This window comes from Asterias amurensis, chromosome 17 (genome assembly GCF_032118995.1).
Source record: "Asterias amurensis chromosome 17, ASM3211899v1".
Lineage (NCBI taxonomy): Eukaryota > Metazoa > Echinodermata > Asteroidea > Forcipulatida > Asteriidae > Asterias > Asterias amurensis.
In genome coordinates, this window is record NC_092664.1 from 9,318,631 (window position 1) to 9,336,523 (window position 17,893).

The window sequence follows — 17,893 nt, forward strand, 5'->3', positions numbered from 1 at the left end:
GGAATTAATTAGGCACAAGATTCACTCGTCAGTAGAACCCAGGGGTTTTGTAAACGATCACTACCTAATTCCCCTCTTCTTAATTATGCATATTGATTGATATGAGTGCATGTTCAGATCTGAACCATATCTCCTCTGTAGAACTAAACCCCTTTTCTATTCCACAACTGGGCCGTAGCCAAGCTATATTATCGGCAATGCTGTGGACATGACATGGCATAAAAGATTTTTGGGAAAATTATAAATTGTTAATGGTTAATGTATTCCGAGCCGTCTCGTCGGCTGTTTTTTTTCCTTTCTTTTTTTCTTTTCTTGGGGGGGGGGGGGGGGAGTAGACAATGGGTATTGTTCCAAGAACATTAAAAATACAAACCGATGATGATGTCGGTTTTTGTTGGCTTCTGTTGATTGATATTCTACAGTTGTCGCCCTTTGTTAAAACGGAAAGCAATTATCTCTGAACTTGGTAATATAGGCTCGTCTATTGTTTCACTTCACCGTGCATCGTTGAAAGTTATATTATTATTCTATTTTGATGATTGTTTCTTATCACAATACCTGACAACCAAAACAGTTCTAACTGATTAATATAGGGCTATTATGTCTTTCAATGGAGTGTAGACCCCAGTCAATTCCTGAACTTAAGAGAAAGTGCAATACATTAACTTTCGTTGATAAAAAAGGTCAAACGACACTGAAAACTGAAATGAAACCAAGCATTTAAAGGCACTGGACACTATTGGAATTATCAAAGACCAGTCTTCTCTCTTGGTATATCTCAACATTTTATGCATAAAATAACAATCTGTGAAAATTTGAACTCAATTGGTCGTCGAAGTTGCGAGAGAATAATGGAAGAAGAAAAAAACGCTTGTTGCACAAACGTGCTTTCTTGAATCCGAGACCTAAGCTGAGGTTCGAACTCAATTAAACTATTTTGGTGAGAAATTGTTTTTTTCTCTCTCAAAATCTTGGTTACTTCAGAGGAAGCCGTTTCTCACAATAATTTATACTATCAACATTACTTTCCATTGCTTGTAATACCAAATAAGTGTTTATGCTAACAATTTTCTTGAGTAATTACCAATAGTAAGTGACCAGGGGGTCGATTTCACAAAGGTAGTCCTAACTTAGGACTAGTCCTAAGCAATGCTAAGAGATAGGACTGGTCCTAAGTTAGGACCTGTAACTCATCCTAACTTAGGACTGGTCCTATCTCTTAGCATTGCCTAGGACTAGTCCTAAGTTAGGACTACCTTTGTGAAATCCACCCCCAGTGCATTTAAGAGTGATTTTCCAAATTTACTAACGACAACAAACTACCCCACACTCTAACAAAAAAAACCTGTTCCCGAGGCTTTATCACTTTTTGGGTCACTGTGACCCGGCGGAATCTGTGTCAAAATTAAAAACAGAGAGATTTCAGACTGACAAGACTCTGTTGATTGATGTTACTTTACTGCCTTAGGGGGTTGGGGTGGTTAACTGGTAGCTGGGCTTCTAAAAAGAGATATTATTCACATGGTGCTGTATACCGCCAACCTATCTTAAAGGCACTGGACACTATTGGTAATTACTCACAATATTTGTTAGCATAAAAACTTAATTGGTAACGAGTAATGGAGAGCTGTTGATAGTATAAAACATTGTGAGAAACGGCTCCCTCTGAAGTTCCGTAGTTTTCGAGAAAGAATTCAAAGCTGTCTATAGTGGATAGTGGCTTTAAGTTAGTCTTTGAAATATACCCGCTGTTGATGGCGTCCAAGTGCAATGCATTCATTTTCCAGCTTTCACAGTGTGGTGAGAGAATTAGTTTGCCAAAAAATACCTTTGTTTATAACTTTCGCAATTTCTTTGTTCTATAATTTCAGTTTTTCACACCATACATTTAATAATATTGCATTGTGTTTAACTATAAAACAGAACGCGTGTCTGAACATATAGCTTTCTGATTTATATTTTGGCAAGGCATATCCACGTCGTCGAACATAGAAAGGAAACATAGCGCTGACATGTCATGCCCCGTTCTGATTGACCGACTTCGTGAGGACCGAGCGGGCGCTGGGCAGCCGGCCCGCCCGAGGTTAGACGCTCAGACACGGCCCACTGTATAGACTTGACTCTGAAGGACCCGTCGACGCGCCGTGAAATTTGTAGCTAATTTGGGGGCTTTGCACTTGGGCTCTTTACAAATGAAATGATTGATCTGTGAAATTGTAACTATTGGGGAGGGGACGAGAACGTCTCCCAGACTGGAAAATTTGTCATATTTATCAAAATAACGTCACATCAATATTCTCTGTATTTCACGTTCTACTTATTTTAAGACGCGCCTATTTCGTTTTCAAGCTTGTGTGGTTTTAAGCTCAAAAGGCTGGCAAAAAAAAAGCAACCGAGCCACCGAAAGGCAACTTTTGAATGAAACACGTGCTATCTTAAAAATAGTTCACCCGTACATTTTGGAGAAAAAAAACCACAAGTGCCATTGTCATGTAACATTCAAAGGTCGCACATATTTACAAAGTTTAATGAAAGACACTGGACACTATTTTTAATTACTCAAAATAATTACTAGCATACAAATGACTTAGAAATGAGCAATGGAGAAATGTTGCTTGTATAATACATTGTTAGAAACGGCTCCATCTAAAGTTATAACATAGTTTTTAAGAAATTGGTAAATTCTTAAATTTCGATGGCCAATTACAATTGAGCCCACATTTTCACAGGTTTGTCATTTTGTGATACAACAAGTGAGAATACTGGTCTTTGACAATAACCAAACGTGTCTAGTACCTTTAATCGCGCTTGGAACGTTAATTGTTTTAGCGTCTTGGTAAATTGTACATCTTTATCATGCCGCCATCTTGTTCATGTGTGTCAATAACAGTAGTGGAAGCTATTAAATGAATGTACAACAGGCAACACATCTTGGTCATGTATCCTGCACCCAATAACAGTAATAGAAGCTAATAAATCATTGTACAAAAATGCACCATGCAGTTTCTTCCTTCCAGCCTCAGTTTCGTTACAAGTTGATTTGAATGGGAGAATTTCAAAATGGCTGCACCATGATGAAAAGTTCCGAGTGCAATTTTGTTTTCCGCACTACGAAATTGCCACTCTCGTAGTGCTTTTCAATTGGCAGTTTTTTTGTTTTATTCTTTAATAAACCGATTTAAAAAAAGAGAATCCTTACAACAACAACAAAGTTAATTGTTGAGGATGGCATTTCTAATGAGCAGGGGAAATTGCACCCGCTGCAACCATATTGGTCAAGTATCCACCTCATAATAACAGTAATGGAGCCTAATAAATCATTGTACAACAGGGAACCCATCTTGGTCCTATATCCCGCACGTATTTTTTTCTTTCTGTAGTATAAATTCCCTTTTTTAAGACGATTAAGAACAAAACAAATCCCATTGAACATTTTTTCCCCTAATGTGCAGAAGAAAAAAAAAATGCGGGGTCGGATTGGCTCAACGGCTTGGATTACGATTTTTTTCATCTGTAAACTTTGTGACATTAAAATGTCATAGACCTTTTATAGGCCTATAATATACCAGTATTATTTGCACAGCTATGAACTTCATGACTTTTTGGTGGGAGGGATTGGTGAACTATGCACACTGTTGTGCCCAGCTGCATAACGCGTGGATTTTCACGTAGGCTAATATCACCAACCATTCAACAAAATACAACAAAACAGAAGTCAGACTATCATTGTGTTAATGAGGTTCCCCATGAATGGCCACCAGAGTGCGGGATGGATTGGGCGATGTGTGGGACGATGGAGCTTTAGTTCCGTGCCATATACAAAAGGGGGTAGGGGTAAAGTTCATTGCCATATGCATCCGGGAATGCATCCTGTTGCCCTCTTATTATGGTAATAATCCAAAGAGCGGATTTTATGTGTTCGGAATACCCGGCTAACATTTTCATGTTTTGTGTCGACGTATACCATTTGAACTTGGCTCTCAGGATGTTTATACGGTGTCTCTTTTTCGCCACTGGACACAGCTGTTGTTTTTCGAGAGGAAAGGGTTCCCCGAATCCTACCTCCATGCCCGAATCAAGAGAAAAGTTCTCATCCACCGTATCAACTAATGAGGTTGCTGCCCGGACAAGGTTGCCAAGTTGCTTTTTTGGGGGGAGGGGTACCCCACCAGGAGAAAGTTTCCATCCAAAGTACGAACTTGAGTTTTTCATCAGAGTCACTTGTAACGGTTTTAGTTCGGGTAGGGGGGGTACATGGGGCAGCAGCCCAGACAGTAAGGCTGGGTGATGCTTTTTGGGAGGAGAGGGTACTCCACCAGGAGAAAAGGGCACATGTTAAGTAAGAACATGAGCTTTCCACCAGAGTAATTGGTCACGGTTTTTAGTTCGGCGGTGGTGGGGGGGGGGGGGGACATGGGACAGCAGCCCAGACCTAAAGATTGGGTGATGCTTTTTGGGAGGAAAAGGTACTCCACCAGGAGAAAAGGGCACATGTAAAGTACGAACATGAGCTTTTCACCAGAGTCATTGGTCACGGTTTTTAGTTCGGCGGTGGTGGGGGGCGGGGGGGGGGGGTACATGGGGCAGCAGCCCAGACAGTAAGGTTGGGTGATGCTTTTTGGGAGGAGATGGTACCACACCAGGAGAAAAGTCAATAACCAGTTGTCTCATTTGCTGATCTTAACATATACAAAAAATAACAAACCTGTGAAAATTTCAGCTCAATCGGTCATTGAAGTTGCGAGATAATAATGAAAGAAAATACACCCTTGTCAGACGAAGTTGTGTGCTTTCAGATGCTTGAGTTCGATACCTCAAATTTACTCTAAATCTGAGGTTTTGAAATAACATTCTTGGAAAAATACTTCTTTCTCGAAAACTACGTTACTTCAGAGGGAGCCGTTTCTCACAATGTTTTATACCATCAACAGCTCCACATTACTCATTTACCAAGTAAGGTTTTATGCCAACAATTATTTTGAGTAATTATCAATAGTGTCCACCGCCTTTAAAAGTGAGCTTTCTAGTTGACAGTGGTGAGAGTCGTTGCAGACAAAATATTCTGAAACCGCGATCCTGGGGCCAATTTCATAGAGTTGCTTAAGCACAAAATTTTGCTTAAGCAAAAAAATCCTTGCTTAGTAAAATCAGATTACCGGCCAAGACTCCATTCAATTGTTATGCTCAGTAAACAACAGCTAAATACCAGTCACAAGCAATGTATATGGCATGAAATTTTAGCCAGTAACATGTGTAAAACAAGCGAGCTATTTTCGTGCTTAAGCAATTTTTTTTGCTTCAGCAGCTCTATGAAATTGGCCCCAGATCTTTAGGAGGTAGGGCCTACATTGGAATAATGGATAGGTGATTTCTAGCTTTTGGTGGTAACCCTTGGAGATTTAGCTATGAGCTTTTAGGAACAGAATCTCCAGTGCTAGAGAAGTAGCTCAAAGAACATTACAGGCAGTGGACACTATTGGTAATTACTCAAAAACTCAAAAAAACTTGGTAACTACATGTAGCAACGGAGAGCTGTTGATAGTGTAAATCATTGTGAGAAACGGCTCCCTCTGAAGTGAAGTCGTTTTTGAGAAAGAAGTTATTTCTCACTAAAGTATTTGAATCGATCAAGTATCGCAAAAACACACAACTTCGTGTGACAAGGATGTTTTTCTTCCATTATTATCTCACAACTTTGATTATGTATCTGAAAGCACACAAAGTAATGCAACAAGGGTGTTTTTCTTCTGCTATTCTCTTGCAACTGCAGTGACCAAATGAGTTCAAATTTTCACAGGTTTGTGCAGAATTTTGAGATACACCAAGAGAGAAGACTGGGCCCAATATCATAGAACTGCTATAAGCACACAAAATTGCTTAGTATAAAAAATGCCTTGATAAAAACAGGAATACCGACCAAATTTCCATGTGATTTTCGGGATAAGCAGACAACAAGTGGAAATTTGGTTGGTAATCCTGTTTTTATCAAGGAAGAAATTTCATGCTAAGCAAATTTCTGTGCTTAGCAGCTCTATGATGAAATTGGGCCCTGTTCTGTGACAATGACCAAGGTGGCCATTGCCTTTAAAAGCAGACTTTAAAAAGGTCCGGAATTGAGATTGAAGTCTGAAATTTCCTTTTTCAAAAAGTTGGGTGTGGGCATGGTGTTTGGCTTTTGACGATGTAAGCATAGAATTTAGTCAACAGAAGAATAACAAGGAATTTTTTGACTACCATTACTTTTTGTCAAAAAGACACATTTAATTTGTACAGCTAATTTCCCCCTATTATTCCCTTTTTGTGTGCCCAACTGTCTGTAATCCTATTGTTATTATCTGTCTTACAAACAAGTCACAAATAACATTGACAAAACAACCGGTAGGGACAATAATTCATTCATCCCCAGTTCACTAAAAAAATTAAACAAAGCAGGAAAAGTGATTTACACGTGTTTATATTGTCAGAAGTGCGCTACCAAGTTCCAACTACGTAATAGGCCCTGCTGTATTTATAATTGAGTCATTTGATACCCATATCACAGTAGAGCATGTACTAATATTAGTGAAGAACGCAGGTAAATTGTTTAATATACACGATGAGTATACGCCCGGCAGTGCATTAGTGTATTAAACGTCCTGACATGAAGATACATGTCCAGACAGGGGCATAAAGCATGAAATTAAAAGCAGCCCATCAACACGAAACGGGGGATGATATGTCATCTTAAAAACAAAGACACGACGCACGGGGAGTTTGCCGCTCATCAGTCTAATTATATCACATCGGAGGCTGAGCGTAGCGGGGCAGCGAGATCCCCGGGGGAATCGCGCCGGAGACCCGGGGTGTACGGTTACCGGTGACGCGCTCTCCCGGTAACAAGTGGTTTATCGTACTTTACCCGTAAATGGCACCGGTTCGGGGTTATTAAGGTGTATTTTGTGGTGATTTTATGCGATTTATATTGTATGAATATTTCCTGAAACTACAGTAAATAGGGTACTGAATGAAATGCACTTTATACGACGGTTCACTGGGGGGACTTGGTTGAATTATTCAGGAGATTGCAGTGCAGCCTCTTGAGGTATGAAACACGATTGGTTTTTATAGGAAGACGAAATTAATCTTTTGCTCTCATTTTGTGTTCAATAAACTCATAACGCAGCCTACAGATGAATATTTCATGAATGGGGTGCTTCGCAATAATACAACATCAGTTTATGGTTGAAGCTTTCGCCACCTTTGTGTTCCCGGTATTATCAATTGCAATTAAAGACTCTGGACACTATTGGTAAGTGTCAAAGACCAGTCTTCTCACTTGGTGCATCTCAACATGTGCAAAAAATAACAAACCTGTGAAAATTTGAGCTCAATTGGTTGTCGAAGTTGCGAGATAATAATGAAAGAAAAAACACCCTTGTCATAGCTCAAGTTCTAAATCTTAGGTCTCGAAATCAGATTCGTGGAAAATTACTTCTTTCTCGAAAACTACGTCACTTCAGAGGGAGCCGTTTCTCACAATGTTTTATACCATCAACCTCTCCCTATAACTTGTCACCAAGTAAGGTTTTATGCTAACGATTATTTTGAGTAATTACCAATAGTGTCCACTGCCTTTAATGAACAATGACTTTATGAACTGTTGCAACCCGACTATTCTCCCTTCAGCCTCGTTTCAGTTACATCCAGTGGAGAAAACATAAGATGCTTGCAACAATAAGGTCCTTTTCACAAACGGAAAATATTAATCACGCAAAGTAATAGATGCAAAACTGGAAAACTCTTTTCACGAAGAAACGGGTGAACAATCACAAGTAACTGGAGATACCCGCAAAGGAGTCTGTATACATGTTTAGTTATGACTCTGAAAATTAATGGCAAAAGTGGTAAGAAGAACAACAGCTTTAGATAGTATTAAGGCATTTTTAGAGAAATTTTACTTCGACGAAGTACTGAAGTACTGCTGTTATAGACAAAACTATCATTTGGCGTATCTCAACATGCATAAAATAGCAGACCTATGACAATTTGAACTCAATTGGTCGTCGAAGTTGCGAGAAAATAATGAAAGAAAAAACACCCTTGTCACAAAAGTTGTGTGCTTTCAGATGCTTGGTTTCGAGACCTCAGCTGAGAAATTACTTCTTTCTCAAAAACTACGTTACTTCAGAGGGAGCCGTACTATCAACAGCTCTCCATTGCTCATTATCAAGTAAGTTTTTATGCTAACAATTATTTTGAGTAGTTACGAATAGTGTGCAGTGCCTTTAAGTAAATTTTGTTTGCAAAGTGAATGAGTTCATGCGCTGACACGCCAAGGGGTATGGCCGAAAACTTCTTTAAAAACATCAAGTGATTTGCCTACTTCCATAGACACTTCAAACACTTGGGTGTTAACAAAAATACACCACGGGTGTTTTCACACAGATACACAAAAATTGACATTGTATGGTGTTATAATACCACCAATGTAATTGGGTTGACAGAAATGTGTGTTATTTCTAACACCCCATGATGTAAATGTTGATTCTTTGTTTGGTTTCTGTACGTGACAGCACCCATGCTGCCAATTTTAACACCCCGGATTTTACAGTAGAGTACATTTAGGTAAATGGCTACTTAGGTGCCAGGCAACCATCTCCTTGCAAAAACAATAACAACCTTACAAACACACGCATGCTCGACCATTACTCTCAAATTGGGCTACATGTATATGAAAGGCTTTTCAAATTGTACTTAAAGGGACTGGACACTATTGGTAATTATTCAAAATAATTGTAAGCTAAACTGACTTGGTAAACGAGTATAAAACATTATGAGAAACGGCTCCATCTGAAGGTACATAGTTTTTGAGAAGGAGGTATATTCTCAGTCAAACAATAAAATATTTCAGCTGAAGCATTTTGTTATGCATATGGCAATCACATATAGGTAATGCAACAAGGGTGTTTTTTCTTTCATTATTTTCTTACAAATTCAATGTCCAATTGAGCCCGAATTTTCACACGGTTGTTATTGTACGCATAATGTTGGGATACACCAAGTGCGAATACCGGTCTTTACCGAACGTGTCCATTGCCTTTAACGACGTCATGATTATAAACTATTTAACTAGTACTAATACTAATACTACGTCTGCAGCAAAAAAAAAATGCAAATTAATGGTGAACGATATAACCCAATAAGGAATCCGTAAATGGTCATACTAAATTGAGTCGCTTATAAAACTGTAGCCAGTTCTGTATAGCAGAACGTTTTGCCTACAACGAATCGAGAATCCGTCAGTGGGCGTGACGAAAGAGCCACCTTAACATTTTCTGCTTAAAGGCAGTGGACACTTACTATTGGTAATTACTCAAAATAATTATTAGCATAAAACCTTACTTGTAACGAGTAATGGGGGAGCTGTTGATAGTATAAAACATTGTAAGAAAAGGCTCCCTCTGAAGTGACGTAGTCTTAGAGAAAGAAGTAATATAATTTTCCACGAATTTGATTTCAAGGCCTCAGATTTAGAATTTGAGGTCTCGAAATCAAGCATCTGAAAGCACACAACTTCGTCTGAAAAGGGTGTTTTTTCTTTCATAGTTATCTTGCCACTTCGACGACCAATTGGGCTCAAATTTTCACAGGTTTCTTATTTTATGCATATGTTGAGATACACCAAGTGAGAAGACTGGTCTTTGACAATTACCAATCTATAGTGTCCACTGTCTTTAACAAAACTAAGGGAGTTTTAGATAAAAATATCACTAAAGACACTTCTATACATAATTGCAAAGGTCTCGGGTTCGAATCCCACCCGAATAATAAGCCTGTGAACTTTTCCACAGAACTCAGGGAAGTAACAAGTAGACTTACAGTGCTAACACACATCGGTGCACGGGCATACCAAACAATTAGTATCAAGACGTTGAGCTTACAATAGACAAAACAACTTACGTAAAAGCAAAGTATAATTCATACGATAAAGAAGACTATGAAAGCGCGTTCACAACGAACCAACAGCCAGCGGTGTATTTGCAAGATAAATACAAAGTGACTTTGGACACTTAGTACCTTGACCACTTCGTACCCTGACCACTTCGTACCCGGGCCCATTCATATTTGCAAGGTACGAAGTGGCTTTGGACACTTCGTACCTTGACCACTTCGTACCTTGATCACTTCGTACCCGGGCCCATTCATATTTGCAAGGTACGAAGTGGCTTTGGACACCTCGTACCTTGACCACTTCGTAACCTGGCCCCTACATATTTGCAAGGTACGAGATGACTTTGGAGACACTTCCTGCCATGACCACTTCGTACCCTGGCCCCTTCATATTTGCAAGGTACGAGGTGACTTGGGACACTTCCTGCCTTGACCACTTCGTACCCTGGCCCCTTCATATTTGCAAGGTACGAGGTGACTTGGGACACTTCCTGCCTTGACCACTTCGTACCCTGGCCCCTTTGTATTTGCAAGGTACCTTTAACACTTTATACCATGGACAGATGGTACTTTTACCAGTTCGCATCCTAGACACTTCGTACTTTTACCAGTTCGCATCTAGACACTTCGTACTTTTACCAGTTCGTACTCAAGACACTTCGTACTAACACAGTTCGTACTCAAGACACTTCGTACTAACACAGTTCGTACTCAAGACACTTCGTACTTTTACCAGTTCGTACGCAAGACACTTCGTACTTTTACCAGTTCGTACTCAAGACACTTCGTACTTTGTTCAGGGTACCAAGTGACTTTGGACATTTCGTACCTTCCCACAAGACACTTCGTACATTCTTCGTACCTCGTACTCATTCGGGACTTTGAGAGGGTCACACCGCCAAAGTTAAAATAATAACCAATTGTGATTTTTGAAATAATACGGAAGCCTATAACAAATTAAAAATTGTAAAAACCATGAACAGATTTGCACAAACTAATTTTCGATTTAAAAACAATTCAGTAAACCATTTTGAGATATGGCGGACACAATTCTATAACGGCACCGTTACGTTTGAGTAAATTTGTCTGTAGGCCTATACACCCAAACCAAACAGAAAACTCCAAGTATAGTGTCCACCATGTCTCAAAAAGGCTAATAAAATGGTTCCGTTTTTGCAATCAGAACTTCCCTTTAACTAATCGAACTTACCTGGATAAAGGTAGCGGTAAAGTTGACATTTTCTCCCGATGATCTGTTGCCGATGAACATCAACAGAAACCCTTCGTGTTGTCTCTTTCTCTCCTTCGGTCCAAACCCCTAAAATTGACGAGGAAGACACAAAAGATGAATTCTGCTTTCACTTTCTTGTCAAGTATCCTATCCGTTTCTTCTGTGTTTATGTTCGGGACCGAACTCAAGGCTTTAAAAAAATCCCACCCTTGTATACTATCGGTCGACAACCAACAAATTAAAGCTCTACTCCCTCAACAGGTGTGACACGTAACGATTTGCATACCAAACCACGCCTCCTGACGAGTATCCGCGAACTTGATTGGTTGACGTATAATGAGATGCAACAAGATTGGTCAGGATTTCGTCGACGTCACTCACGGATGTTAACAAATCTCCAATGGGATTCGATGTCGCATGGGTTGTCGGCACACGCATGGTGATTTTTCTGGACAGCAGTTTTCTGGCTTTGGGTTCGGGATGTAAAAAACTGCTTGTTCAAATTTACATAGAGCGCCATGGTGAAAAATTCGTTTGATACTAGTGTACGTGCGGCGAGTGCATCCGCTTAGCCGGGCGGTGCACTGCATCCGCGTTCGGCTCATTGTGCTCATAGAGAGCACTGTCTTGGCATTGTCGGTGCTGCTGACATTTTTGGCTATAGGGATAATTTCGTTTTTGTAGATTACCATTTTAATTGCTCGGGCATTAAGGGTCTTTTGTGCAGCGATGTGTGGCCGATGGCACCCGGGGTTTAGTTTCTTTGCGAACGGATATTATCTGTGCTGTTTGTTCATCTTTTTTGTTCACGGCATTGGAGTGTTAACGAGTTCGCTATTGATGAGAGCTCGTTGTCTAATTAGTCTTTATTTGCCAACGGATTGAGCGGCAATTGGAAAGGGGGTTGTGCCGTGAGTTCGTTCAGAAACACCGGCGTCGGCTTTATGGCTAGTGAAGGCCTCACGTTCTCTCAAAATGTCACCAGTCACCAGTACTGGTTGTGTAGTAAAAATGTCTAATTTATATCTAGCGTACGGCTATTAATCACAGAGTTTGGTACAATATTCAAACAGTTGTTCTTCCTCGCAATTCTTCTTCTTCAAAATAGGGGGAGCAAACTTAGTCCCGGTTTTACCGTAAAATTTATCATTTATATTTAGCGTACGGTTATTAATCACAGAGCTGGCAAATGATCAAACAGTGCAGTTTTACATTTTCTTATTCTTAAAAAAAAAAGGTAGAGCAAAATCAGTACCGGTTTTATAGTAACATCTAAAATTTATATTTGGCTAAAGGTTATTAAATCACAGAGCTGGCACAATATTCGGAGAGTTAAAATCTAGCATTTTCGTCCTCTCGAAAACAGGGGCAGTAAAAATTATTATGTTCATCTAGCGTAAGCATATTAATCACAGAGCTGTCACATCACAATATCCGGAGAGAAGTTTCCCATTTTCTTCTTCTTCTTCAAAAAAGGGTGAGCAAATTTTACTTTTACCATTTTTACAACCAGGGTTCCAAAGGGGTGCTTAAAGGCAGTGGATTGGTAATTACTCAAAATAAATATCAGCATAAAACCTCACTTGCTAAAGTGTAATGGGGAGAGGTTGATAATACAAAACATTGTGAGGAACGGCTCCCTCTGAAGTGACATAGTTTTTCGAGAAAGAAGATATTTTCCACAAATTTGATTTCGAGACCTCAAGTTCAGAATCTGAGGTCTCGAAATCAAGCATCTGAAAGCACACAACTACGTGTGACAGGGGTGATTTTTTCTTTGATAGTTTTCTCGCAACTCCGACGACCAATCAAGCTCAAATTTTCACAGGTTTGTTATTTTATCCATATGTTGAGATACACCAAGTGAGAAGACGGGTCTTTGCCATTGTCTTTAAGCAGAAAGTATTGCCTAACAAGTCTCTATATAGCATAATGAGCAGGATACAAGTCATAAATCGAACGGCGGTTTTGCTGCTTACTCTTTTGTGGTAAGACTACTTCCGTTGTGCTTTTAATAGCTACTCTGCGTGCTTATCAGTCCCACGTGTAAACTCCATATTGGGTGCGTTCGCTTAGCTTCCCTGGGTCGACCCAGTGTGTGTGGCTTTTTCTTTTTCCAGGACGAACGTGTGCAGATAATTACCCACGTTCGTCCTAGAAAAAAAAAACCGCCACACACCGGGGTCGCAGGGAAGCTAAACGAACGCACCCAATAATAATGTAACCTGCAACATCACTAACGAAATACAAACCATTCTTATCGCTATTGACAAGATGTAATTACCTCCTAATTTGAAGATGTTGTCACAAGTTTGTTGCATTGTGTGGTTTGATTAAAAACAGGAGGATGGTAATTAGTTACATCTTAAATAATATAATGTTATTATTGTTACTTGTATACCTTTCTGGGAATGAAACCGAAGGCCCCCAAAAGCGACATAACACTGCGACGCGTATAGGCTTGGAGATACCTGTGTGGAGAAGTTGACGAAGAAGTGTCAGTTTTAGATGTGGGAGGGAAAACAACTTTGATAATATGGCAACACCAGAGCAATTAGGAACTGTAAACCAAATCCACAGAAGGTTCAGGTCTTGGGTCGGAACCAGGGTCATATACCAGGATCATATACCAAGGTCACAACCAGAATCCGAACCAGGGTCGGAAACAGGGTAACAGAGTTGAAAAGAAGATACCACTGAGCAAAACCTGACTAACCTCAATCTTTCAACTATAATGATCGTCTATGCAAACGCACAAATGGTGTCTGAACACAATATTATGAAACACAGCTTTGAAAAGTGCGCTTGCAAAAGGGTTAATTTTATACGTGATTCATGGTATATCAGGCTTTTTCTAAGACAAGGGTCTCGTGAAAATATTGACTGCTTTGTATCAACAAGGAATAATTGCCTTGCAAGCTTTTATGAATATTTCTTTCTTTTTTTGTCGAAACTGTTTCATGAGAAAGACTGCTATGGTGGGTAGACACGTGAGGCCATACCTTTGTTTGGGAGCTGACACCACTTTGTCATGTTGGTTGGTATATCGGCAAATGGCAGCTACTAAAAAGAAGAAGAAGAAAAGAAAAAAGGCGCAAAAATGCTGATTGACATATTTTCTCATAATCCTCTTTGTCTACTACTAAATCAACACAAAGTCCAATTTATGTACACGCAAGATCGTTATATTAACGGTGGGCACTACTGTGTAGGGAGAGTCAATGTTCAAGTTCAATATCAAGTTCATAATATGGATATGTCACAATCCATCATTGATTTTAGACGTCGGATAAATTCATAAAAAAACACAAGTTTTGACGCCATAAAGGGCTGGCGAAAATTACTTGTAGATCCTAAGACAATAGGGATACCAAACATAAATGGCTTAATGAAGAGTATCTACCTTTTGTGACGTGTCGTAAAAACAAAAGGTTGTTAAATGCACTGGACACTATTAATAATTATCAAAGACCAGTCTTCTCACTTGGTGTATCTTAACAAATGCATAAAATAACAAACCTGTGAAAATTTGAACTCAATTGGTCGTGGAAATTGCAAGATAATAATGAAAGCAAAAAACACCATTGTCACGTGAAGTTGCGTTGGTTTTTGTGACAATCAAGCCCTAATGTTTTTTTTCTCTTCAAACTCTCACCAGTTTATGCAATCTCGGTGGTCTAGTTGGTAAGGCATCAGGGCCCAATTTCATGGCTCTGCTTACCGCCGAATTCTGCGCTTACGATCGCGATTCCCCGCTTACGTGCAAGCGCCGAATTTCTGCGCTAGCCTTGTAAGCGTAGAATGCCTGGTAACGTGGAGTACGCACGCGCAGAAGCCCAAATTCGCCGCTAACCCGTGAGATACGCTTGCCGTAAGCACAGAATTCCATGCTTCCGTAAGCGCCGATTCCGTGCTTACGGTAAGCTCAGCCATGAAATTGGGCCCTGCTATAGATTGGGAAATGTCGTGGGTTCCAATCCCACCGATGAGGTTATTTTTTGATTTCACATGCAGAACTCGGGAGAATGCTGAGTACACATTGCTTACACACACATCGGTGCAAGGGTAACACACCAAAATAAAAAGCACAAAATAGTTATGCTTACTAGAATAAAGTTACCAGGGCCCAATTTCATAGAGCTGCTTAAGCACACAATTTTGCTTAAGCAAAAAAAATCATTGCTTAGTAAAATCAGATTACCGGCCAAGACTCCACTCAATTGTTATGCTAAATAAACAACAGCTAAATACAAGTCACAAGCAATGTATATGACATGAAATTTTTGCCAGTAACATGTGTAAAATAAGCGAGCTATTTTCGTGCTTCAGCAATTTTTTTTTGCTTAAGCAGCTCTATGATATTGGGCCCAGACCAAATCTTATTGTCAAATAATGTCACATAGAAAATGGTTAAGAAATATTTCCTGCTTCTATATGAAATTTGGACCACGTCTTAAGTGGTCCGGATATGAGAAAACAGTACAGTCAACGGCTGTTCAATGCAAGAATTATTCTCACTTAACCTGATTACAAAAACACACCAATAAAATAATATCACTCGAGACAGGAAGTGCATAAACTATTCAACTACAGGAAGTCACGTAAATAATAAACGAGAGAAACACTAAATTTCCCCGACTGTTTAATTTGATTGTTATGGGTTTTTAATGATTTATGATGAGGGACATAAAAACAAATATTAATGTTCCGTGATTAATGAGCGAAGAGGAAAATGATTTTCGTGTTTTTGGGCGTCATGCTTAGACCGAGGATTATGTTAAAGGCACTGGACACTTATTACTCCAAACAGTTGTTAGCATAAAAACTTACTTGGTAACGAGCAATGGAGAGAGCTGAACATTGTGAAAAACGGCTCCCTCTGAAGTGTAGTTTTTGAGAAAGAGGTAATTTCTCACTCAAATAATAAAAGACTTCATCTGTTGATGAAGCCTTGTATTTTGCATCCGCCGACGATGCAACAATGATGTTTTTCTTTCGTTTGTTTTTTTGAAGATTTGATGGCCAATTGAGCCCCCCAAAAATTCACAGGTTTGTTATTTTTGCATAATTATATTGGGATACACGAAGTGAGAACAATGGTCTTTGACAGTTCGAAAGATGGTCGCGTGTTTTAAGATATCGCCGAAAAACCGGAGCTGGACACTATAGAATAGTCATTATAGTTGTTGGTAACGAGCAATGAGAGCTTTTGGTTGTTAGTAGAAACCTTGTGAGAAACGATTGTTATGAGAAGTTACGTAGTTCTTGAGAAAGGGGTAATTTCTCTCTACAATATTTAAATCTGAGAAAGACATCAGGCCCGAAGCCATTCTCAGACATCTGAAAGCACACAACGATGCAACACGGGTGTTTTCTGGTAAGTTGTTATGGTCATTAATTTTTGGAGTAAGTGGCCAAGGGTATCTAGCGTCAAGAGAGGGAGAGAGAGCTGAGAGAGCAGAGAGCTGAGAGAGAAAGAAAACAAATGTTGCCAACTGTTTTTGGGGTTGTTTTTCATTTTTTTATTTTGGTATCTCCCCTGTCTTCATGTCATTGGATTTTAACTTCTGTATCCTCTGTCTTTATGTCAATGCATTTTTATAGTTGTATCCACTGTCGTTATGTCAATGCATTTTCACAGTTGTATCTACTGTCTTTATGTCAATGCATATTTACTGTTTGATGGGAAGTCCTGAAGTAGGGGTCTTATGTTTTCAGATTTTTTAGGGGATTGTGGTTTTTCCTTGCTTAGTCTCCTGACAATGACTAGAGCAAGCTAGTCGAAACGTTGAGACCAATTTAAGAACTGACTCCGCGGTAGTACAGGTGTGTGCTTTCAGGTGCACAATAAAAGGTTTCGGCTAAAAAGTATTTTATTATTTGTGAGAAATTAGCTTCTTCTCAAAAACTACGTTACTTCAGAGGCAGCCGTTTCTCACAATGTTTTATGTTATAAACACCTCTCCTTTTGTTGTTACCAAGTCAACTTTTATGCCTTTATGCTAATAATTATTTGGAGTAATTACCATTAGTGTCCAGTGCCTTTAAAAAGTAAGGTCTTTAAATGACAATATTTAAAAACGTCCAATGTTGCACAGTCTCGAAGGTGAAATGATAGGCTGTTGTGATTTCACAGTTCAGCAACCACATTTTTGTCTTCTTTTGATAACATTTTCACATACACTCCAGGAAACAATAAACGGTTATTTAAAAATAGAATTTCAATTCAATAAAGCATCTCCAACGAGCCGAGGTGAGTTGCGTGTGCTCTTGGCCACGTGTATGGGGGCTTCACGCTCCTGCAGACGGCATGCCGTCTGGCACGCGCTCGGCAGGCGCGAAGTCACGCGACCCGTGTCTCTATTTTTTGGGTTTTAAAATAACGTATTATAGCCACATGTACGATTCGTCGAATAACACACTATTGTCCTGAATGTTACGGCCTAATTGCCATGCACTTTTCACTCTCGAAGTTGACATTTTGCTTCTTGCATGTTGGTTTATTTTGTTTTGTTTTGTGACATTTCGAAAACAATGAGCACACAGACTCATTTTCAAAACAGGTGTTCAAAGGTCACGAAAAAGATAAAAGACTGAGTTTGCATACGATGAGAACCGCACGTGTTTTTAAAAACAATGTTTTCTTTTTATTATCGAAATACTCAGCGCCCAAACTAGGACAAAAGTTTCCGGGGTCCCAGCGTGCGGTGCACTCTCTGGATCGGTTTAAAG

The 17,893-nt window shown here is 39.5% G+C and overlaps 1 protein-coding gene across 3 annotated transcripts in view; it reads right to left on the reverse strand.

The window, feature by feature from the left end:
- Positions 1 to 14,226, reverse strand: part of LOC139950051 (uncharacterized) — a 59,676-nt gene extending 45,450 nt beyond the window's left edge. For 2 of the 3 annotated variants that reach the window (XR_011787618.1, XM_071948679.1), the window contains exons 1-3: positions 14,164 to 14,226; positions 13,563 to 13,632; positions 11,141 to 11,248 (exon numbers count right to left, since the gene is read on the reverse strand). Coding sequence is in view for 2 of the 3 variants with exons in the window: in XM_071948679.1 (XP_071804780.1) it covers positions 11,141 to 11,169 (29 nt within the window). In the remaining variant the exon portion in view is untranslated. Of the gene's footprint in view, positions 1 to 11,140; positions 11,289 to 13,562; positions 13,633 to 14,163 lie in introns of those variants that run through there. The other variant, XM_071948680.1, reaches the window with a different exon arrangement.
- Between the last annotated feature and the right edge of the window lie 3,667 nt (positions 14,227 to 17,893).